We start from the raw sequence: 24,930 nt of genomic DNA, 5'->3' as shown, positions 1-24,930 counted from the left end.
AAAACACTGTGGAATCAATGGTAGAACTAATAACTCTTTCAATGCCATATGTTCTAGGGCCCATGGTGAATGCTGCTGCTCCATCCAGTGCCCCCCAGAAGCTGATTCCCCCACAGCCCACTGGGAGACCCTCCCCGGTGATGCCCCCTCAGACCCAATCCCCTGGGCAGTCCCCCCAGCCCTTGCCCATGGTGCTGCACCAGAAACAGAACCACATAACGCCCATCCAGAAGCCCCTTGGCCTGGACCCAGTGAAGATCCTCCAGGAGAGAGAGTACAGGCTGCAGGCTCGAGTGCTGAGGCGCGTAGCGAGTAAAAATCGTCTGTCCTCCGTTGCAACACTCACTACTGAGTTTCAAACTGCCTCTGGAAGCAACGTCAGCACAAGAACTGTTCGTCGGGAGCTTCATGAAATGGGTTTCCATGGCCGAGCAGCCACACACAAGCCTAAGATCACCATGCGCAATGCCAAGCGTCGGCTGGAGTGGTGTAAAGCTCGCCGCCATTGGACTCTGGAGCAGTGGAAACGCGTTCTCTGGAGTGATGAATCACGCTTCACCATCTGGCAGTCCGATGGACGAATCTGGCTTTGGCGGATGCCAGGAGAAAGCTACCTGACCGAATGCATAGTGCCAACTGTAAAGTTTGGTGGAGGAGGAATAATGGTCTGGGGATGTTTTTCATGGTTCGGGTTAGGCCCCTTAGTTCCAGTGAAGGGAAATCTTAACGCTACAGCATACAATGACATTCTAGACGATTCTGTGCTTCCAACTTTGTGGGAACAGTTTGGTGAAGGCCCTTTCCTGTTTCAGCATGACAATGGCCCCATGCACAAAGTGAGGTCCATACAGAAATGGTTTACCGAGATCGGTGTGGAAGAACTTGACTGGCCTGCACAGAGCCCTGACCTCAACCCCATCGAACACCTTTGGGATGAATTGGAACGCAGACTGCGAGCCAGGCCTAATCGCCCAACATCAGTGCCCGATCTCACTAATGCTCTTATGGCTGAATGGAAGCAAGTCCCTGCAGCAATGTTCCAACATCTAGTGGAAAGCCTTCCCAGAAGAGTAGAGGCTGTTATAGCAGCAAAGGGGGGACCAACTCCATATTAATGGCCATGATTTTTGGAATGATATGTTCAAAGAGCAGTGTCCACATACAGGTGTCCACATACTTTTGGTCATGTAGTGTACACTATTTCTTTTGGCAGGGGGGGTTAGATCAGCTCAAATGTTGCAAATTGATTGTGGCTTTTATCAGTGTAAATATCTGCATCATTTCCAATCCCACATATTTTTTGGCTGTCTATATACAGTACCAGTCAAAAGTTTAGACACACCTACTCATTCCAGAGTTTCTTTATTTTTACTATTTTCTACATTGTAGAATAATAGTATAGACTTCAAAACTATGAAATAACACATATGGAATCATGTAGTAACCAAAAAAGTGTTAAACAAATCAAAATATATTTTATATTTGAGATTCGTCAAAGTAGCCAACCTTTGCCTCGATGACAGCTTTTCATTCTCTCAACCAGCTTCATGAGGAAGTCACCTGAAATGCATTTCAATTAACAGGTGTGCCTTGATAAAGTTAATTTGTGGAATTTATTTCCTTCTTTATGCGCTTGAGCCAATCAGTTGTGTTGTGACAAGGTCGGGGTGCTATACAGAAGATAGCCCTATTTGGTAAAATATCAAGTCCATATTATGGTAAGAACAGCTCAAATAAGCAAAGAGAAACGATAGACCATATTTACTTTAAGACATGAAGGTCAGTCAATCCGGAAAATGTCAAGAACTTTGAACGTTTCTTTAAGTGCAGTCGCAAAAACCATCAAGCACTATGATGAAACTGGCTCTCATGAGGACCGCCACAGGAAAGGAAGACCCAGAGTTACCTCTGATGCAGAGGATAAGTTCATTACAGTTACCAGCCTCAAAAATCAACAATTAACTGCACCTCAGATTGCAGCCCAAATAAATGCTTCACAGAGTTCAAGTAACAGACATCTCAACATCAACTGTTCAGAGGAGACTGCGTGAATCAGGCATTCATGGTCAAACTGCTGCAAAGAAACTACTACTAAAGGACACCAGTAAGAAGAAGCGACTTGCTTGGGCCAAGAAACACAAGCAATGGACATTAGACCTTGGACATCTGTCCTTTGGTCTGATGAGTCCAAATTTGAGATTTTTGGTTCCAACCGCCGTGTCTTTGTGAGACGCAGAGTAGGTGAACAGATTATCTCTGTGGTTCCCACCATGAAGCATGGAGGAGGAAGTGTGATGGTGTGGGGGTGCTTTGCTGGTGACACTGTGATTTATTTAGAATTCAAGGCACACTTAACTAGCATGGCTACGACAGCATTCTGCAGTGATACGCCATCCCATGTGGTTTCCGCTTAGTGGGACTATCATTGGTTTTTCAACAGGACAATGAACCAACACACCTTCAGGCTGTGTAAGGGCTATTTGACCATGAAGGAGAGTGATGGAGTGCTGCATCAGATGACCTGGCCTCCACAATCACTCGACCTCAAACCAATTGAGATGGTTTGGGATTTGTTGGACCGCAGAGTGAAGAAAAGCAGCCAACAAGTGCTTAGCATATGTGGGAACTCCTTCAAGACTGTTGGAAAAGCATTCCAGGTGACTACCTCATGAAGCTGGTTGAGAGAATGCCAAGAGTGTAAAGCTGTCAAGGCAAAGGGTGGCAACTTTGAAAAATAGAACATATTTTGAATTGCTTAACACTTTTTTGTTGTTGTTTACTACATGATTTCATGTGTTATTTCATAGTTTTGATGTCTTCACTATTATTCTACAATGTATAGATGAGTAAAAATAAAGAAAAACCCTTGAATGAGTAGGTGTGTCCAAACTTTTGACTGATTTTTATATAGTCCATTTATTATTTTCCCATAACCCTACCACGCCTCCCCTAATTGGATTAAACTAATGGACAACAACACTTAGGCTTCTACTTCCAGCTTATACATACTATATAGTGTACATTTTATGGACACAGTACATTTTACTTTAGTTATCTTGTTTTTTGTTATTTTTAGTCCCACCCTTCAGCTCCTCTCAACCCCTCCCATCCATCTCTGAACACCATCCAGTTTTGATATCTATTTGCCATATATTTTTCAGCTGTACTGTGATGTTTCACAAAAGTTCGGAACCTTTCTATTGTCATAGTTTCTACAGATTGTAAATTAAATATAAACAATTTTGCTAATAGTATTATTATATTATTGATTGATTGACTTTTCAAATCACCAGCAGTGCTACTTGCAGAGTGAGATCCAGGTAAATGTCGTAGTTTTTCAATGGAGCCAGATAGCTGCCAAACGGTTGAACGTACATATCGTTAAGATCGTAAAAGAAAATTCATACATAAATTGTTAGGAGCGTAAGAAAAGCCATGTGTGAAACAAAAAACGTAAATGTGAAATTTAATCTGTGAACATACAAACACCATGTTACGATTACGTACTAACATTTTAGCCTTGAACAAATCTTGTGTTGCAATTCTGACGTACAATAATACCTTTCAGAGTTTTGGCAGTTTCGTCTCACCAACAAAAAAAACGTACACCAAACGGCCTGTGAGGAGTGCTACACGAACAACCATAACACAGTGTAAAAAAAAAAATGGAAGCCTGAGAAACCGGAAAGTTATCCTGCACGTTTTCAAGTTAAAAGTCTCCATTCTCTATTACTCCTCAGTTGAGTTTACTTCACATTTCGGTAGCTGATGTAATGGATGTGTTTGCCAGCGCGAGTCTAGATAACACTAGCTGTATTATGCCTACAACAGTGAAGTTTCAGTCAGCTAGGTGTATCTCTACAGCATGGGCATATCCATGCATGCACTTAATCAAAATATGACTAATTAGTACTGCACCATCCCATTCTCTGTCTGCAATCATAACCAGTAGTATATACCAGGAATAATGAAACATAGATGTTTGGTGAATCTATGAATTATGTATGACCACTGGAGCCTTTGACACTCAATATTTTTTCTAGAATATTTTGACGTTTATTTAATCACTCAATCTTGCCAAAGCATATTCTGTATGAGGGGTTAATATGAATTTTAAATAATTTGACATGATTTATATGAATCGGGTCAAGAACATATGGCATTTAAAATGAACAAGGGAGAGGTTAAACGTAGGCTAAGTCTAGCATGATCTTATTCCCACACTTTACAATAACTCTGTTGCAGTGGTCTTAAGTAGTCTCCATGTAGGCTATTCCCTCCGTTGTGTGACAGCTGCCCAGTTGACGAGCTTGTGATCTCCATACAGCACTATGCGCCTTCGGAAAAGCACCCCTCAGCCTCAGAAGATGTCCCTCTGGAGGCATGCAGCCATAGTCATTATACCTTAATGTAGGCCTATTTGCCTACTAGCCAAATAAAGTACAGAGCATGCAACTCATCATTCCAACATATTTCAACATTTAATGAATCATTCAGTTGTCAGTCAGTATGTCATCCATTCTGTCTATGGTCTGAGTTCCAATAGGAACTAAATCAAAGAGAATAGAACAGTCTTATCTGTTTGTTTATTGAAATCCATGTGTGTATTCAAGGGTATCTAAATTCTCAAGTAGCCTATCATTTTAATAATTCAATGTTTAATTTAGTCCCATCCAAATAAAACAATGGGCCATCAACTTGTAGGCATTGCAATGTATGCTGTCATTTTGGGTACTGGTGTCTTGCGGAATAATTGTAGAATTCTATTTGTGTTTTATAACTGTTTTTATTATAGGCCTCCCCTTAAAAAGAGACCCTAGCTCACAGGCCTCTAAATATAGCCTCTAAATACATTTTAAACAAAACAGTTGAAGCACATGCAGTGGCTGATAGGGGAAAACAGATCTGGCAGTAAGAATAGGCTATAGATAGTCTTGACTATTTGGGACCCGTTGGCTATTTCGCTCAAGACAGGTTATAGCCAACACGTAATCAATATTTTGTTTTGTCTCGTTATTTGATATGGATATAGCCTCTGTGTGATCGGGTTGTGCAATGCAAATGGATATAACAAGCCTACATACAGATTGAAATGTGCAAATACAACCGTCAAAATGCCTAATATAAGGCCTACAGTCCGTGCTCCCAAATACTGGAAAAGGTGTGATTCATTAGGTCACATGATCACTACAGTAGCCCCACGTGGCTATAAAAATAAATTATGCAATTATATGTCCATTAAAGAACACACATATTTAGATAGTGGAATAGGCCTAGCCTAAATCATGTTTACTTTCTATTTTGCAGCTCAGGAGTTATTCTAGACAAGGCTCTTCTGTGTCTTTATAGTATCATTCTCACACAAGTCATTTGCTGAAGGCCCAAGCCTATTCTACGCCATCTACTGAGTGGCGAGCCTGAGCGGCGCAGCGGTCTTAGGCACTACAGTTCGAATCCAACTGTGATTGGGAGTCCCATAGAGTGGCGCACAATACGCCCTGTGTCGTCCGGGTTTGGCCGTCATTGTAAATAAGAATTTGTTCTTAACTGACTTGCCTAGTTAAATAAAAGCTTGTGTTGATATCGACAAATGTGTTTTGACATTGCACATTTTATTCAGGCAGAAAAATGTATGTAAACGGAGCTCAATTGATTTCATTGTTTACTGTCAATGACTACTATCAACAAGGATCCCTCGTGATCTTATTTTACTACATGTAATAGTGCTGTTCTATAATAACTTGTACACCCATCCCCCACGTCGGCATACTTCGACCGCATTCTTCTCTGCAATGGGGCCTAGACTGGGCATGCGTTGATTTTCCAGTCGTTCATGGGGGATGAACGAGTAGGGGGGGCGCTCTTGTATCACGGTTGCTGTAGTGAAGGCTGTTCCTTGGCGATACAATCAGACGAGAAGTGGGGGTGGTGAGAGAAAAAAAGCTAACAGGCTAGGTCGCTCTTTGTTTCTGGTTAGCGTTGGAAATCGAAGGGACCTATCGGCGAAGGGTGATTTAAATGTAAGTCAGATTCAACCGTTTTATTTTTAATACTTCGTCGATGGTATCCTTATTCCGATTATTGATACATAATTTCAGTTTCTAACACCTTTTGCTTATCGTTGGGTTGGAAGGAACGTTAGCATCTAGACCGACATATTTATTAGTCTTGTATGCAGTGCAGACAGGCGGCAGAGTGAAATGAATGAATTGTGTTTTTGGTAAATGTATCTGTCTAGCTAGAGCGGGGGTACGGGATGCAGGTTGGATCAATCAACTGAAAGGATTGTTTAACTTTTACTCTCTTGCTGCATCTCCAAAGTCAGCAAAATAACCCAATTCTCACCATACATTTTGTAACTACGGCATGTTCTGCTAGTAAAGACTATACCAGCTAACGTTAGCCAACTGTCTGGCAGTGTTTCTTTGTTTTTCGTTTTCATTTTATACACTTACTATGTAGCTAGAAAACAATGTTTGTTAGCACATCACACGAGTGAATGGTTTCTGACCTGTGTTGTAAACGGAACTGAGTTACTATACATGGCTAGCTTTCTAGCCAAGTCAAGCTATGCTAAATACACCGTACACCACATTAGCTTAGCATCCGTAAACTTTTTTTTTTACGTTGGTTAGTTAGCTTCTTATAACGAAATATTTAGCAAGTAGTTAATGAAGTCTTTAATTAATTATCTAACGTTACCCAGTTAGCTACTGTAGTTCATTTTCTACGATTACCAACTGCAACCGGCAACTATGCCCCACTAGCTAGCTAAATATCCGTGTTTTACTAACGCTAGCTAGCTTATGTCAAGTCGCCGGTAGCGGGTTTACAGTACCAAGCTACTACTGTCTCACCAAAGAGAATGCATCACTCCTTGGACATAACTGTTCAATCTCTAGTGAGGAGGAACGACAATAGATTCCACTATCAATCGTTTAAATAGCTAGCTATAACGTGACTCGTCTCACTAACATGATGTCGACATCTTTACCCACACATCATGGTTACTGTTTACCTTTATTTAGTTTCTTCTGTCGGGAGTGTGTTGGGCTTATTTTTATGCATGCAGCTGCTGCTGGGCAGCATCATCCGAATCACCTCGTCTAAGGTTTCCAAACAAGAACTCTCATCCTTCTGTCAATCGCCACACACTGGGAAACATATTTAGTCATTAGAGCATATTTCTGTCCAACTATCTATGTGCAATTATTATATTTGAGGAAAGCAATTATTAATACAAGTAATCCATTTCAAATTTATTTGTGATATGGGTTGTATTATCAAAGGCGGGCCACTCTTTATGTCATCATCATCTAGAGGTCTTTAGGTGGGCCTGTGCAAACTGAACATAAACAGAACATTGGTGTCTTTCAACAAATCAAATGCTTCACAACGAACAGGTGTAGACTAACTTCCCAACAATGCAGAGAAAAATATAAAAAATTATAACATGAGGAATAGCCAAAATGCACAACGATAACTTGGCTATATACAGGGGTACCCGTACTGAGTCGATGTGCAGGGGTACGAGGGAATTCAGGTAGATAGCTATGTACATATAGGTATGGGTAAAGTGACTAGGCAACAGGATAGATAATAAGCAGTAGCGTGTATGATGAGTCAGAGTTAGTGCTTAAGGTGGTCAATGCAGACAGTCTGTGTAGCTATTTAGTTAACTATTTAGCAGTCTTATGGCTTGGAGGTAGAAACTGTTAAGGGCCCTTTTGGTTCCAGCGTTGGTAGCGCTTCCTGTGCAGTAGCAGAAAGAACAGTCTATGACTTGGGTGGCTGGAGTCTGACAATTTCTAGGGCCTTCCTCTGACCCCGCCTGGTATAGAGGTCATGGAATTCAGGGAGGTCGGACCCATATTTTACATTTCACATTTTAGTCATTTAGCAGACGCTCTTATCCAGAGCGACTTACAGTAGTGAACGCATACATTTCAAACATTTTTCTTTTCGTACTGGTCCCCCGTGGGAATCGAATCCGCAACACTGACGTTGGAAACACCATGCTCTACCAACTGAGCCACACGGGACACAGTGATGTACTGTGCCTTACGCACTACCCTATGTAGTGCCTTGCGTTTGGATGCCAAGCGATGATGCAGCCTGTCAAGATGCTCTCAATGGTGCAACAGTATAACTTATTGAGGATCTGAGGGCCCTTGCCAAATCTTTTCAGCCTCCTGTGGGGGATGAGGCATTGTCGTACCTTCTTCGGGACTGTTGGTGTGTGGGGACCATGTTCATTCTTTAATGGAGTTGTTCGCGACCGTGCAGTTGTGGCTGAACAGGGAGTGCAGGAGGGGACTCGGCACGCACCCCTGGAGCGGCCCCATTTCGAGGGTCAGTGTGGCTGATGTGTTTTTGCCTGCGCTCCTACTTTTGTCTTAAGTTGAGAATGCTTGGGCTAATATCTTGACAAAATGAGCCACCTTGTGACTGAAGCAGAAACTGGCTATCAAATAAACTAACTCAGGTTCTGCCAGTCTAGTGTCTTATTTTCTACATATTTTCTAGTCCTACTTGTGTATATTTGTGCTAGCTGTGCATATTAACACAAAACATACTCAAATGACTACATAAAGGCTGTCTTGAGAATTGGATCTTGTTATTCAGACCAACTGGTGCATTTTGGGTCATTTGGGCACATCCGAATCCGTTGCCATCTGCACCCATTCAACATAGCTGAGATTTACGTTTTTATTACTTTTGAACAAAATAACTTTTTGGGGTTCTCATACGCTTACAATTTTTATTTTACCTTTATTTAACTAGACAAGTCAGTTAAGAACAAATTCTTATTTTCAATGACGGCATAGGAACAGTGGGTTAACTGCCTTGTTCAGAGGCAGAACGATGATGTTTTGATTCTTGCTTGAAAAGTTGCTAAGATTATATTTGGTTGTCGTCTTTTGAAAAATAACTTTTTTGAATGCATCAATTGTTAGCTAGAATCCTAAGGCTCATTGATAAATGCTGTGGCAAAAGCTAGCCAAAGAGCCGTTTTTCTGGTTGAGTTATTTAAGTATAATGCAGTTGATTTGTCATAATGACACAAATATTATATTAAGCAGGATATTCATACGAGCCTTAAAATCAAATTATAATACCATATGTCTGCTGCAGAGGGACAAGAGTCATGAGAAAACATGTTTTTTGATCTGTCATGGAAATAAAATTGCAAATAAAAAGCCTCCCTATTTAAAAAGATAATGGAAACAAGCTATGAAGGAAAACCACTGGAGATTTGGTGCAGGTACAGCCAACAAACGCAAACAAATATTGCAAAATTGTCAACTACAATTTGGTCAGTATCATCTGTAATTTGTCCTCTCTGCAGAGTGGAGCTTGGTGCTGTCACATTCTCAGACTCAGCTGAGAGATGTCCACCCCAGACCCCCCCATGGGAGGGACGCCTCGGCCGGGCCCCTCTCCAGGACCGGGGCCTTCTCCAGGAGCCATGATGGGCCCCAGCCCTTCCCCGGGCTCTGCTCATAGCATGATGGGACCCAGCCCTGGTCCCCCAGCCTCTGGGCACTCCCACCCACAACAGGGGCCCTCAGTATATCCTCAGGAGAATATGCATCAGATGCACAAAGTAAGACAGAAAATGGGCATATCCATAACTGTAATGTATGCGGTACCATTTTATGACAATTTTTTTTTTTTTATATACTAGATTAGCATTCATCTATTCTTCCTTTACCGTACATAAATGTATGTGCTATCTAGGTAGGACATGCTTATGTCAATGTATTAATGTGTGTTGTCTTCTCCCAGCCTATGGAAGGCATGCATGAGAAGGGCATGTCTGATGACCCTCGCTATGGACCGATGAAGAGCATGGGCATGAGACCAGGTGGAGGCCACATTGGAATGGGACCCCCTCCTAGCCCCATGGATCAACATTCTCAAGGTACCATACCATGGGGTACTGATTAGATTGTAAAGAGGATAGAGGAAACATTGACTCTGTTATTGAAGGACCTTTACACAAAAGGTTAACTTATTAGCTTTCCATGTGATCTAAATATGGGGATTATGATTTTAGACTTAAGCACAATTGTCATTAAAGCCAATTACCTGAAAAGAGGAACTGTGAACTGTAACTCGTGTAGACGCGTGTGCACTTGTACTGTGAACTCAACCAGCTAGTTTCTCCTCTTTCACTTCTGTCGTTTTGTTGGGTAGCGTGAGCAGCAGACGCTCAGTGGAGGGGCGGGGCATGAGGCCTCCCCTTTCAGACAATGACGGTGGCAGCTGTCTGCTACAAAACTACTCAGTCACCAAGGAGAGAGGGACAGGGAGACAGAGGGACTGTTGAAATACTGTAACACAGGAGAGGGTATTTTTCTGTTGACTCTTCTATCCTGTATTGACTGGTGTGACAGAGGGCGAGGCTCAGCTGTAATTTGTGCATGTCTGTTAGAGACTGATTTGTGAAGTGTTTGTATCGCCAGTCCAGCTCATAATCATAATACCAGTCTGGATTTGGTTAACATTTCTCCTGGTCTGTTAGCATCCATTTCGCCACCATTTTTGATGTATCAAGTCATTATTTTAGTCATTCAAATCAGTTCCCCACTGTTCTCAGTTAAAGGGACAGTCATGCCCTACCATTCCCAGGGAAGATTACTTTTCTCACCTGTGCTGTTGTCTCTCCTCCCCAGGCTACCCCTCTCCACTGGGGGGTTCTGAGCACTCTCCCAGCCCTGTGCCAGCCAACGGCCCCCCCCCCGGCCCCATGATGCCCTCTGGCCCAGGTGTCCCCATGGAGGGCGGTGACCCCCAGGCCATGGGCCAGCAGAACCGCGTTGGGGTACCAGGTCCGGGTAGTGGTTCTGGGCCAGGTGGGGTTGGGCCAGGCGGACCTACCCCCTTCAACCAAAACCAGCTACACCAGCTCAGGGCCCAGATCATGGCCTACAAGATGCTGGCTCGCAGCCAGCCCCTGCCAGACCACCTGCAGATGGCCGTGCAGGGCAAGAGGCCCATGCCAGGGATGCAGCCAGGGATGCCCAACATGCCCCCTTCCTCTGGGGCGGGGCCTGGACAGCCACCAGCAAACTACAACAGACCTCATGGTGAGGGGGGGGGGGGGAAATGTACAAAGTTATGCTACACAGTCTGTCAATGAGTTTTGCAACCCTGTGAATGACACACAAATGCTGTCTGTCTCAAACAAAGAAAATAAATAATTTGTATGCTGAACACGGACCCCTGGTGGTGAAACTTAAACACATGTTCTCAGTTCAGGCACCATTTTCTACATTAACTAGACTTCAGTAGCCATGAATTCCCAGGCAGTGTCTGATCATATCTAATGTCATCTTGCAGGAATGGTAGGCCCAAACATGCCTCCTCCAGGACCCTCAGGTGTTCCCCCTGGAATGCAGGGACAGCCCACCAATGGGCCCCCTAAACAATGGCCCGAAGGTGAGCCTCCTCTTGACCCCTGGGCAGTGATTCACCTGTGTGTGAAAGGGTACTAGTCTGTAGTGTTTTTAGTCCATGTTCTTCTCTTTTCTGTGCTGATAATTTCACCAGACCTATCACAAGGGTAGGTCGTCATTGTAAATAAGAATTTGTTCTTAACTGACTTGCCTAGTTAAATAAAAATTAAAAAAGTAATATGCACATATTGAACAGATAATCATTGCACCAAAACACTCTGTTGGATGGTAGAACTAATAACTCTTTCAATGCCATATGTTCTAGGGCCCATGGTGAATGCTGCTGCTCCATCCAGTGCCCCCCAGAAGCTGATTCCCCCTCAGCCCACTGGCAGACCCTCCCCTGCTCCCCCCTCCGTGCCCCCTGCTGCCTCCCCGGTCATGCCCCCCCAGACCCAGTCCCCTGGGCAGCCCCCACCGATGGTGCTGCACCAGAAACAGAACCGCATCACGCCCATCCAGAAGCCCCGTGGCCTGGACCCAGTGGAGATCCTCCAGGAGAGAGAGTACAGGCTGCAGGCTCGTATCACCCACCGTATACAGGAGCTGGAGCATCTACCAGGGTCTCTGGCCGGAGACCTGCGCACCAAAGCCAACATCGAGCTCAAGGCCCTGAGGCTGCTAAATTTCCAGAGACAGCTGCGTCAGGAGGTAGTGGTGTGTATGCGTCGTGACACGGCCCTGGAAACGGCCCTCAACGCTAAGGCCTACAAGCGCAGCAAGAGGCAGTCCCTCCGCGAGGCCCGCATCACAGAGAAACTGGAGAAGCAACAGAAGATTGAACAGGAGCGCAAACGACGCCAGAAACACCAGGTACACAGAGGGGTCGGGACAGAAACGCCAGGTACACAGAGGGGTCGGGACAGAAACGCCAGGTACACAGAGGGGTCGGGACAGAAACGCCAGGTAGACAGAGGGGTCGGGACAGAAACGCCAGGTAGACAGAGGGGTCGGGATAGAAACGCCAGGTAGACAGAGGGGTCGGGACAGAAACGCCAGGTACACAGAGGGGTCGGGACAGAAACGCCAGGTACACAGAGGGGTCGGGACAGAAACGCCGGGTACACAGAGGGGTCGGGACAGAAACGCCGGGTACACAGAGGGGTCGGGACAGAAACGCCGGGTACACAGAGGGGTCGGGACAGAAACGCCCGGGTACACAGAGGGGTCGGGACAGAAACGCCGGGTACACAGAGGGGTCGGGACAGAAACGCCGGGTACACAGAGGGGTCGGGACAGAAACGCCGGGTACACAGAGGGGTCGGGACAGAAACGCCGGGTACACAGAGGGGTCGGGACAGAAACGCCGGGTACACAGAGGGGTCGGGACAGAAACGCCAGGTACACAGAGGGGTCGAGACTAAAGTTCACAACCAAATGTCAGGTGATCCTCGCATTCTTGTAAGACCTCCAGTGCTTTGCGTTGTATTGTGTAGACACTAATATTCTGAGGTTTTTGTACAGGAATACCTTAACAGCATCCTGCAGCATGCTAAAGACTTCAAGGAGTACCACCGCTCCATCACAGCCAAGCTCCAGAAGGCCACCAAGGCTGTGGCCACGTACCACGCCAACACTGAGCGCGAGCAGAAGAAGGAGAATGAGCGCATTGAGAAGGAGAGAATGAGGAGGCTGATGGTGAGTGACCACACATTAAATAGCCATAGATCTACTCTCACACCCAGTGCCTCTAACACCTGTCGTCAATGTGTGTGTCCTTCCCTAGGCTGAAGATGAGGAGGGCTACCGTAAGCTCATTGACCAGAAGAAAGACAAGCGTCTGGCCTACCTGCTGCAGCAGACAGACGAGTACGTGGCCAACCTCACCGATCTGGTCAGAGCCCACAAGGCTGATCAGGCCTTAAAGGACAAGAAGAAGAAGAAGAAGAAGAAGAAGAAGGTGAGGAATGAGGCCAAGGACAAATGTTGAAAGTGCATCTTTCTGAAGTTCCATTTGTTGTATTGTGTTACCTTGTGTTTTACTGCGATATGCAACCCCTTGTGTTTCCGTTGTTGAGCCTGTCATTGCAATATGAGAAACTGATGTTCATGTTCCCTAGAAGCCAGAGAGTGGGGAGGGCCAGCCTCCTGCCCTGGGACCCGACGGAGAGGTGAGTTTCAGATCCCAGTGAAAGATTTGGTCCGATAAAATCCAGACAATTTCCCCCCAAGCTTTTTTACAAAGTCATCTTCTCTGCCATCGGTTCATGAAGAACGATATAATGAACGAATGTAAGCCCCATCACTCAACATTTTAACTAATAGGCCCTTTTCGTGTCTGGTAATAGGCCCTTTTCGTGTCTGGTAATAGGCCCTTTTCGTGTCTGGTAATAGGCCATTTGCCTCATGATGTGTTGATAAGAAACCGAAAAGTAGCATTGTTTCCAGGCTCCCTGTTTTTCACAAGGCCCCAGGAATACTTGTTTAATTTACCATGAAATGATCATATTGGCAGGTAATATATCACACAGTTTCTAGTCAATTTCTCACTCACTCCCTCTTCCACTCTCAGCCTCTGGATGAGACCAGTCAGATGAGTGACCTGCCTGTGAAGGTGATCCATGTAGACAGTGGGAAGATACTGACGGGGCTGGACGCGCCCCGGGCTGGCCAGCTGGACACCTGGCTGGAGATGAACCCTGGGTCAGTTAAACACAGCTAGCTAGAAGACACGCTTGTTTACCCAGACTGTGGGAATAATGAGGACACGAGAGCCTGAGGAATATGAAATACCATTTTCCTTTGGAAAGGATGAACGTTGTACACATCTAAATGCTTTTCACACTGTTGCTTAGCCATAAGTACATAAACACTGTCATCTCAGAACAATGACATCAGGCATCACAACTAATCATTTGAACTTTTCTCCTGCAGGTATGAAGTGGCTCCTCGTTCAGACAGCGAGGACAGTGGCTCAGAGGAAGAGGAGGTATGTACCTTAGAGACCATAATGCTCTCCTTACCCCTACTTTCCCTTTTTAATATATTTATATCGTAAACCTCAAGTCACCTTAAATAAATGTAAGGCGACCGCCGTGGATGAGACCTTGCGTGTGGAGTCTGTTCAGAGGCGTACCACTCTTGCCTTGGGCTATCAGAAACTAGGCCATTGCCAAGCCCAAACTAATGTAACCCTTTCTCTGCATTGTGTACTATGAAGCTTATATTCATGTAAATCAAAACATATTGTGCTGTAAATATCTTTACTGAAACAGAGATTTTCCAGATTAATTTTAATCCTGACCAGTTCATGGGACATGCTGTGTTCTAGTTTCCATAAAGCATATTTTATTCCGATTCGATAACATGCCTTTTGACTTGACCTTGGCTGAGACAATTTCAGCCAGGCTGTGTGGCATCTGTATCTGAGTCTATCCTCTTGCTCCGTTCACCTCAGGAGGAAGAGGAGGAGCCCCAGCCTTCCCAGGCTCCCACCGAGGAGAAAAAGAAGATCCCAGACCCCGACACAGAGGACGTGTCCGAGGTCGACGCCCGCTACATCATCGAGGGAGCCAAGCAGGATGTGGATGATGAGTATAACAGTGCGGAGGCGGCGTTCGCCCGAGGCCTGCAGTCTTACTACGCTGTGGCCCACGCCGTCACTGAGACGGTGGACAAACAGTCCACACTGCTGGTCAACGGGCAGCTCAAACATTACCAGGTACACAGTCTACCCACGTCACCGTAACATGATTTTCCATACACAATGCACGCTGTAGTGTTTCATTACCTTTCACAATGCTTACAAGAAGTAACGAGGTCAAAAAAGAAGAGATGACACATGACCAAAGCCATGCGTACCTGATGACCATGTGAGACAGTAGAATGACTGGTTTGTGTCCCTCTCTCCTCGTAGATCAAGGGCTTGGAGTGGCTGGTGTCTCTGTACAATAACAACCTGAATGGGATCCTGGCTGATGAGATGGGTCTGGGCAAGACCATCCAGACCATCGGCCTCATCACCTACCTCATGGAGCACAAGCGCATTAACGGCCCCTTCCTCATCATCGTGCCCCTCTCGTGAGTCCCTCTGCCTCGCCTTTCCTCTAGTCGCTTCTCTGTTCCTTTATGGACCGGGACTGATGTAGTATTTCTGTTGTTTCAATCGAGATGTTCGCCTGTAATTATACGGATACAAGCCCGAAAGGGCTGTTATGGGTATTTTCCACGGTCATAGATATTTTTGCCTTGTGTTATGTCAGTGCGACTTGTGGTGGACAGAGCAAGTGTATGTTTATCAATTTATCTCCCGTCTTTGTTTTCAGAACTTTGTCCAACTGGGTGTATGAGTTTGATAAGTGGGCTCCAACTGTGGTGAAAGTCTCTTACAAAGTGAGTAGCCCCTTTCAATGCTTCTTCCAGGGTGAAGTTTGACATTTGCGTAGTAGGTGGTCCGCATGTACATGTGAATATCCTTTGATTATAATGTTCTGTAGATGTAAAGTTGATGTGTGTTCTACTACGTCTCTGTCCAGGGCTCCCCACAAGCTCGCCGGGCTTTCCTCCCCATCCTGCGCAGCGGCAAGTTCAACGTACTGCTCACCACCTACGAGTACATCATCAAAGACAAGCAAGTGCTGGCTAAGGTAGGGACCCACCTCTTCAAATCACCCTGTGCAATAGAAATGGCCCTAGTCAGACAGGTAAACCTATGGAAACTTCCATTTCAACTTCTCACGCCACTGTACTCTTTCCCTCTCAGCTGCGATGGAAGTACATGATAGTGGACGAGGGCCACCGTATGAAAAACCACCACTGTAAGCTGACTGTGGTTCTGAACACTCACTACCTGGCCCCGCGGCGTCTGCTGCTGACCGGCACCCCGCTGCAGAACAAGCTGCCGGAGCTCTGGGCCCTGCTCAACTTCCTGCTGCCGACCATCTTCAAGTCCTGCACAACCTTCGAGCAGTGGTTCAACGCTCCCTTCGCCATGACCGGAGAGAAGGTGAGTTAGTCAGGGCTCTGGAGAGGGGTGTTCTGGAGACATTGGGGTCATCATGGCTGGACTCTTACCCCACTCTCTCTCGACCCTAGGTGGATCTGAACGAGGAAGAGACCATCCTGATTATCCGTCGTTTGCACAAAGTGCTCCGCCCCTTCCTGCTGCGCAGACTGAAAAAGGAAGTGGAGTCCCAGTTGCCTGAGAAGGTCTGACTCCTGTCAATCACTTGGCTTTCAGTCTCCAAAGACAATAAAGATCAATCAATTTATTCTTTCAGCGCTTTAAACTCATATCAATGCAATGTTTTAACCTGGTGTGTGTGTGTGTGTGTGTGTGTGTGTGTGTGTGTGTGTGTGTGTGTGTGTGTGTGTGTGTGTGTGTGTGTGTGTGTGTGTGTGTGTGTGTTCCCCAGGTGGAGTATGTGATCAAGTGTGACATGTCGGCCCTGCAGCGAGTGCTGTACAGACACATGCAGGCTAAGGGTGTGCTGCTCACCGACGGCTCTGAGAAAGACAAGAAGGTAAGGAGGAGTAGAGAACCCCCCTCACTGCTCTCCATACACCCCCTAACAACTGACTGGGGGTCAGTTATACTAGGCTGTTTAGATGGTTACTACAGGATGACTAACTGCAGAGTGTTGTGTTTCAGGGTAAAGGAGGCACCAAGACCCTGATGAACACCATCATGCAGCTGAGGAAGATCTGTAACCATCCCTACATGTTCCAGCAGATCGAGGTACAGTGCAAGGGCCTACCTCAACTCTTCCATGAATTGAGAAGAGATGTTGACTGAAGTGTAAGGTTGTGGTTAAAGCTTCTCATTTTAACCGAATAGCTGTGACTCGTCTGTTCACAGGAGTCCTTTTCTGAGCATTTGGGATTCACTGGAGGCGTAGTGTCTGGGTAAGCAAAGCATCTGCAGACGTTGCATGTTGATGCTTCATGGTCTTGTGGTTGATCTTACTGTGTGTGGCGCGTTCCCTCATCCACCCCTGTTCTCGTCCCCTGCTCCCTCCAGACCTGACCTGTACCGCGCCGCTGGGAAGTTTGAGCTGCTAGACCGTATCCTGCCCAAGCTGAGGGTCACCGACCACAAGGTTCTGCTCTTCTGTCAGATGACTTCCACCATGACCATCATGGAGGACTACTTTAGCTGGCGCAACTTTAAGTACCTGCGTCTGGACGGTGAGAGGCGGGATAGGAAAGTTATTAAGTCTGGTGCTGGGAAAATGAATTTAAGACAAATTCCAGAAGTATTTTGTACTATGTGTAGGATTTGTTTTGTATTTACAGTATGCAGTTTACTAGAACACAATGGCTCAACATTGTGATGTGGGGAGGCTGATGTATGATCTCAAGCTGAGCTCATGTTATTTGCATATCCCTCCTGCTGTTGTCCTGTGGAAACTGGTAACTAACACCATTGGTTCTTTGTCTCCATAGGAACCACTAAGGCTGAGGATCGTGGGATGCTTTTGAAGACCTTCAATGACCCCGCCTCTCAGTACTTTGTGTTCCTGCTCAGCACCAGGGCCGGCGGGCTGGGCCTCAACCTTCAGTCTGCTGACACCGTGGTCATCTTTGACTCCGACTGGAACCCACATCAGGTTCAGCTCATTACCCTCTACTGTCTTCTGTAGTGTTATGATCTTGGAATCTCACTGGAGTTATTGATATATATTTAGAAAACAGCTAGGATTAGAGGCTATTGAGGTAACATAGCCAACTCCCATGTCCTGCCCCCCCCCCCCCCTAACTCTGATCACTCACCCCTCTCTTTCTCTCTCCCTCCCCTGTACAGGACCTGCAGGCCCAGGACAGAGCCCACCGTATCGGGCAGCGGAACGAGGTGCGTGTGTTGCGTCTCTGCACCGTTCAAAGTGTGGAGGAGAAGATCCTGGCGGCGGCCAAGTACAAGCTGAACGTGGACCAGAAGGTCATCCAGGCCGGCATGTTCGACCAGAAGTCGTCGAGTCACGAGCGCCGTGCCTTCCTGCAGGCCATCCTGGAGCATGAGGAACAGGACGAGGTCGGGGCCCCGGGGGGCTGGCGCGCTGGGGGGGCGTTGGTGGGTGTGCTCATGACCGTCCACCACACTTCCCAACCACCCACACGCCTCCCTACCATTTAACCTTTCTTTACTTCTTTCTCTCCTCCTCCTCTCTACCTTCTGGATTTAGGGGCTGTTCCTTTTTTTTGTGGTTTTTTCTTTAAAAATGTTTACTTTTTTATTTATTTAATGAAGCACTTTTTCAATAACATAGAACAGACTTCCAGCTAGGACGGCTACTATCTATACAGTTAGTAGGAGCAGTGGTTTCCTGGTAGACTTTTGCATCACACCTATTGTAGGTTATTCACTCCAATACATCACGTGCTACATGTTACAATGCACTTTATATGATACTAACATAACTGATAAGCATTCAAGAATTCTAGTTCAGAGATGTGGCTCTGAGGCACCACTAACAGCCCTGTGCTCACCCTTTCTATTGTCTACAGGAGGAGGACGAGGTGCCTGATGATGAGACCGTCAACCAGATGATTGCCAGGAGCGAGGAGGAGTTTGACCAGTTCATGGTCAGTCCCATAATTCTTCAAGATTTAGAGTAATGTAGTCTGAGTCTTGCTTGAGGCAACTGGAGGCTTCACTGTCAATCTCTAGACTGAAGACTGCCCTGTTGGAGGCTTTGACACAACCTCAAGTCTGATAAAATGACATCCATGCATAGACTTAAGATGGAAATCTACCATTCTTCAACTGTTTTTTTCCCTCTTACACTGTACCTCCCCCTCTCCCCTCCAGCGTATGGACCTGGACCGGCGCCGTGAGGACGCTCGCAACCCCAAGAGAAAGCCCCGTCTGATGGAGGATGACGAGCTGCCCACCTGGATCCTAAAGGATGATGCCGAGGTGGAGAGGCTCACCTGTGAGGAGGAGGAGGAGAAGATGTTTGGTCGCGGCTCTCGCCAGCGCAAGGAGGTGGACTACAGCGACTCACTCACAGAGAAGCAGTGGCTCAAGGTCAGCTATCCAACTGTTGTAGTTGAAAAATATTTGAGCTAATAATTGAGTCCTATAACAGATCTATGACCTGGAATGCTGATGTGTGGTTCCCCCTCCAACAGGCCATAGAGGACGGTAATCTGGAGGACCTCGAGGAGGAGGTGCGTCACAAGAAGACGACCCGGAAGCGCAAGCGAGACCGTGATGACATGCCCGGCCCGGCCACGCCCAGCTCCAGCGGTGGTCGCAGCCGTGACAAGGACGAGGAGGTCAAGAAGGCCAAGAAACGCGGGCGCCCTCCGGCTGAAAAACTGTCCCCTAACCCCCCATCCCTCACCAAGAAGATGAAGAAGGTGGTGGACACTGTCATCAAGTACAAGGACGGGTGAGTTGGTGGGCTCTTATGTCTGGATGACAACTCAGTGAAGGTCAGCACATGACAACATACACAAACACAACCTACTTTGTCATTTAATGGTCAGAGCAGAGCATGTTGAGGTGGACTAATCCCGGAGTTTCCCTGTTCTCCTATTTCACAGCAGCAATGGGCGCCAGCTGAGTGAAGTCTTCATCCAGCTGCCCTCCCGCAAGGAGCTGCCTGAGTACTACGAGCTCATCCGCAAGCCTGTCGACTTCAGGAAGATTAAGGTATTGCACTAACCCATTAATGTATTGGTTATAAGACTAAATCAAATCAAACTTTATTTGTCACATGCGCCGAATACAACAAGGGTAGACCCTACCGTGAAATGCTTACTTACAAGCCCTTAACCAACAGTGCAGTTCAAGAAGAGTTAAGAAAATATTTACCAAATAAACTAAAGAATAATAAAATATAACAAGGCTATATACAGGGGGTACAGTGTTAGTTGAGGTAATTTGTACATGTAGGTAGAGGTGAAGTGACTATGCATAGATAATAAACAGTGAGTAGCAGCAGTGTACAGAACAAATGGGGGGGGGTCAGTCAATGTAAATAGTCCGGTGGCCATTTGATTAATTGTTCAGCAGTCTTATGGCTTGGGGGTAGAAGCTGTTAAGGAGCCTTTTGGTCCTTAACTTGTCGCTCCGGTACCGCTTGCCGTGTGGTAGCAGAGAAAACAGTCTATAACTTGGGTGACTGTTGTCTCTGACAATTTTATGGGCTTTCCTCTGACACCGCCTATTATATAGGCCCTGTATGGCAGGAAGCTTGGCCCACTGATGTACTGGGCCGTATGCACTACCCTCTGTAGCGCCTTAAGGTCAGATGCAGAGCAGTTGCCATACCAGGCGGGGATGCAACCAGTCAGGATGCTCTCGACGGTGCAGCTGTATTACCTTTTGAGGATCTGGGGACCCATGCCAAATATTTTCAGTCTCCTGAGGGGGAATAGGTTTTGTCGTGGTCGCTTCACGACTGTCTTGGTGTGTTTGGACCATGAAAAGAAAAAATATATACTGTCAAGGAGGTGTGTAAACAAAACTCCTTAAAAATTTGGCAAGATAAGAAGTTGGGGTAGGTGACGTGGACACCAAGGAACATGAAACTCTCGACCCGCTCCACTACAGCCCCGTCGATGTTAATGAGGGCCTGTTCAGCCCGCCTTTTCCTGTAGTCCACGATCAGCTCCTTTGTCTTGCTCACATTAAGGGAGAGGTTGTTGTCCTGGCACCACACTGCCAGTTCTCTGACCTCCTCCCTATAGGCTGTCTCATCGTTGTTGGTGATCAGGCCTACCACTGTTGTGTCGTCAGCAAACTTAATGATCGTGTTGGTGAACAGGGAGTACAGGAGGGGACTAAATACACACTCCTGAGGGGCCCCAGTGTTGCGGATCAGCATGGCAGATGTATTGTTGCCTACTCTTACCACCTGGAGGCGGCCTGTCAGGAAGTCCAGGATCCAGTTGTAGAGGGAGGTGTTTAATCCCAGGGTCCTTAGCTTAGTGATGAGCTTCGTGGGCACTATGGTGTTGAACACTGAACTGTAGTCAGTGAACAGCATTCTCACATAGGTGTTCCTTTTGTTCAGGTGGGTAGCACTTCATGGCGTGAGTGCTACGGGGCGGTAATCATTTAGGCAGGTTACCTTCGCTTCCTTGGGCACAGGGACTATGGTGGTCTGCTTGAAACATGTAGGTATTACAAACTCAGGGAGATGTTGAAAATGTCAGTGGAGACACTTGACAGTTGGTCCGCGCATGCTTTGAGGACACGTCCTGGTAATCCGTCTGACCCTGCGGCTTTGTGAATGTTGACCTGTTTAAAGGTCTTACTCACATCAGCTACCGAGATTGTTATCACACAGTCATCCAGAACAGCTGGTGCTCTCGTGCATGCTTCAGTGTTGCTTGCTTCGAAGCAAGCATGAAAGACATTTAGCTCGTCTGGTAGCCTCGTGTCACTGGGCAGCTCGCGTCTGGGTTTCCCTTTGTAGTCCGTAATAGTTTTCAAGCCCTGCCACATCCGACGAGCGTCAGAGCCGGTGTAGTAGGATTCAATCTTAATCCTGTATTGACGCTTTTCTTGTTTGATGGTTTGTCTGAGGACATAGCAGGATTTCTTATAAGCGTCCGGATTAGTGTCCCGCTCCTTGAAAGCGACAGCTCTAGCCTTTAGCTCGATGCGGATGTTGCCTGTAATCCATGGCTTCTGGTTGGGATCGGTACGTACGGTCACTGGGGACGACGTCGTCGATGCACTTATTCATGAAGCCGATGAATGAGGTTGTATACTCCTCAATGCCATTGAATTCCGGAACATATTCCACTCTGTGCTAGCAAAATAGTCCTGTAGCGCGAGTCACTGGCATTTACATTTTAGTCATTTAGTAGACGCTCTTATCCAGAGCGACTTACAGTAGTGAATGCATAAATTTTTTTTTTTTTCTTCCGTACTTCCTGCTTTAGTTTTCGCTTGTAAGCAGGAATCAGGAGGATGGAATTATGGTCAGATTTGCCAAATGGAGGGCGGGGGAGAGCTTTGTATGAATCTCTGTGTGTGGAGTAAAGGTGGTCTAGATTTGTTTTTCTTCCTGTAGTTGCACATGTGACATGCTGGTAAAAATGTGTTAAAACTGATTGAAGTTTTCTTGTTTGCTAATGGCCTTATAGAGTTGGTTGATTGCGGTCTTAGTGCCGGCATCTGTCTGTGGTGGCAAATAGACGGCTAGGAATAATATAGATGAGAACTCTCTTGGTAGATAGTGTGGTCTACAGTTTATCATTAGGTAATCTACCTCAGGCGAGCAATACCTCGAGGCTTCTTTAATATTAGACATCGCGGGAATCGGCTAGGGCATCACATTCAGTAAAACAGTCCTCATGGGAGTTTAGGGGACTGACAAGTCACATCTAGCTGTCTAGTTCTGATCTTCTCTGTCCTGTGTTGTGCTCTACTGGTCTGATGACTATTCTGTCCTCTCCTCTGTTCCCCTCCAGGAGAGGATCCGCAGCCATAAATACCGCAGCCTGAATGACCTGGAGAAGGATGTGATGCTGCTGTGTAGTAACGCTCAGACCTTCAACCTGGAGGGCTCTCTGGTGAGTGTCCGGCAACAGGGAGGGAGTGAGGGGAGGGCAGACCGTTGTTGGGCATGATAAGACAACGCTGTGTGGGTGCTGGGATATGGAGGGCATGTTTCAGCCCAATGTATTACAGATCCGAGGAGACTTGTCACAACCTTTATGGTGAATTGAATGGAATCTCTCATACTCTGAAGAAATGTCACAGTAGCCTGTTACCCTGCTGCTGACATCTTCTATATTTCTCTGTGGCGTCTCTCACCCCCCAGATCTATGAGGACTCCATCGTACTGCAGTCAGTCTTCACCAGCGTCAGGCAGAAGATTGAAAAGGAGAAGGAGGAGGAGAGTGAGGGAGAGGACAGTGAGGAGGAAGAAGAGGAGGAGGTGGACGAAGGCTCTGAGTCTGAATGTGAGTGTTACAGTATTTACATATGCACTTAGTGTCATAGTCCACTGTTAGAAGGGCAATCTGCCGTTCAAACAACAACGCCCCCCACCCCCCCCCCCCCACCAGTGTCTGGTAAATGGCTGACTGATGGGGCTGTTAAAACCACTCTCAAATTCATAGACCGGTATGAATGCATAATTATAGTTTTAACCATGTTTGAGGCTGTACAGTGTTTGTTTACAATTACATTGTTTACAAAGGAGTAAAACAAGTTTATATTTTTGAATCTGGTGGAATGTGCCAATTTAACTCAGTTCATGAGGCATTTATAACTTATATTCATCAAGAATCAATGGGTGTAAATCATTAATTTAAAAGTCCAAAAATAGATGTTGCTATCAGGGATTGCCCCTTAAAACTATTTAATAATTTGTTGAATTTTTGAAGAATTGTATACTCATGGATTTGTCCATGCTTCTTCTTTCTCTCTCCCTCTCTTTCAGCTCGTTCAGTGAAGGTGAAGATTAAGCTGGGGAGGAAGGAGAAGGAGGGCAGAGGGAAGGGCCAGCGCCGGAGGGGCCGTGGCTCCCGGGCCAAACCTGTAGTGAGCGACGACGACAGCGAGGAAGAACAGGAGGAGGTAAGACGCATGCAAAAATACATTGAGACACTACTTAACTGTCAATTTAAGCTTCCATTCGTAGCTGTCTACTGTCCTGACTGAAGTTGACCTCTTCTAAGCTCTTTGCACTGAAGGCTGTCTAGCAACACTGATTAACTTGTGTAACTCAAACCTGCAGTATTTTATTTGAATTGTCTTTAACACTTTTTTCTTGTTTTCAGAAATGTTTTCTTAAATGTCTATAGTAGACTAGGCTGGTGATCAACAAACTATGTTGTATTGGGTTGAAGGATTAAGTGTTTTTTTTTCTTTGGCCTTCTGTTCCAGGCGGGTTCGGCCAGCGGCAGTGAGGAGAACTGAACTGAACCACTCCTGTTCTGTGAGGACCAACGGCCCACTGAGACCCTCGACTGGAACTTATATATTTTACCTAGATTCTATAGCAGGGTGACAAGCCAGTGGAGAGGGGCCTAGTTTTACCTAGATGAGCTGATTTTTAGTGAGACAAATGTATTCCATAGTTAAAATACACCATCAATTAAAAAATTACAAAAATTATAACAAAAAAAACACTTACATATTTAAGCAGGCAATCCTGGTATGAATAGCTGGACTGTATGTCTTTTTGCCTTGTTGTTTTCTCCTGAAAGTGATTTAAGGTGGACAGGGTTTGATTAGCAGACTGATCGTGGACCACAGGGAGAGTTTGCTGACTTTTTAAGTGAGTTTGTTTTGTCGTTTTGTTTCCTTTGAGATGGAGCTGTGTGACCGGAGTCGCTGTGGTTTCTAAGTCCCTTGAATGCATGTCGTTTGGTCTGTGGAAATGCACCTGGGTGTGTCATTCTATTATATCTCTGTTTAATTTAAGAATACAAGTGAGATAACGGTACGTTCCCCCTTAGGCCTTCCTCCAGCTACGAGTGAGAAGGGAAGGGCGGGACTCTGTCTCCCGTCTGTGTCACTGGATTCCAAAAAGTACAATAAAGGCGTCTCGTAATTAAA

At 46.1% G+C, this 24,930-nt stretch overlaps 2 protein-coding genes across 6 annotated transcripts in view; both read left to right on the top strand.

The window, feature by feature from the left end:
• Positions 1-8,366, top strand: part of LOC123743535 (transcription activator BRG1) — a 16,221-nt gene extending 7,855 nt beyond the window's left edge. Inside the window, exons 6-7 of the mRNA XM_045721295.1 lie at positions 58-507; positions 8,287-8,366. Of these exons, the coding sequence (XP_045577251.1) occupies positions 58-507; positions 8,287-8,366 (530 nt within the window). The remainder of the gene's footprint in view (positions 1-57; positions 508-8,286) is intronic.
• Positions 5,779-24,930, top strand: LOC106607010 (transcription activator BRG1). 5 transcript variants are annotated; one of them, XM_045720332.1, is made up of 31 exons: positions 5,779-6,020; positions 9,350-9,607; positions 9,790-9,925; positions 10,680-11,093; positions 11,347-11,445; positions 11,728-12,275; positions 12,927-13,100; positions 13,189-13,362; positions 13,526-13,573; positions 13,975-14,105; positions 14,337-14,391; positions 14,860-15,123; positions 15,319-15,482; positions 15,728-15,794; positions 15,938-16,048; positions 16,165-16,407; positions 16,497-16,610; positions 16,817-16,924; positions 17,053-17,139; positions 17,260-17,306; positions 17,422-17,588; positions 17,847-18,010; positions 18,205-18,471; positions 18,906-18,983; positions 19,210-19,428; positions 19,533-19,795; positions 19,953-20,058; positions 22,833-22,934; positions 23,186-23,327; positions 23,810-23,946; positions 24,256-24,930. In XM_045720332.1, exons 2-31 carry the CDS (start codon positions 9,392-9,394, stop codon positions 24,286-24,288), a joined length of 4,878 nt encoding a protein of 1,625 aa, XP_045576288.1. In that variant the 5' UTR covers positions 5,779-6,020; positions 9,350-9,391; the 3' UTR covers positions 24,289-24,930. The 5 variants fall into 5 exon arrangements, with proteins under 5 accessions (XP_045576288.1, XP_045576286.1, XP_045576287.1 ...); XM_045720330.1 differs by having other exon boundaries at positions 5,780-6,020; positions 19,950-20,058; XM_045720331.1 differs by having other exon boundaries at positions 5,780-6,020; positions 13,523-13,573.

The sequence above is a fragment of the Salmo salar genome, chromosome ssa06 (assembly GCF_905237065.1).
Source record: "Salmo salar chromosome ssa06, Ssal_v3.1, whole genome shotgun sequence".
Classification (NCBI taxonomy): domain Eukaryota; kingdom Metazoa; phylum Chordata; class Actinopteri; order Salmoniformes; family Salmonidae; genus Salmo; species Salmo salar.
Note: the sequence above shows the minus strand (reverse complement) of the source record. Positions and strands in the feature narration are given on the sequence as shown.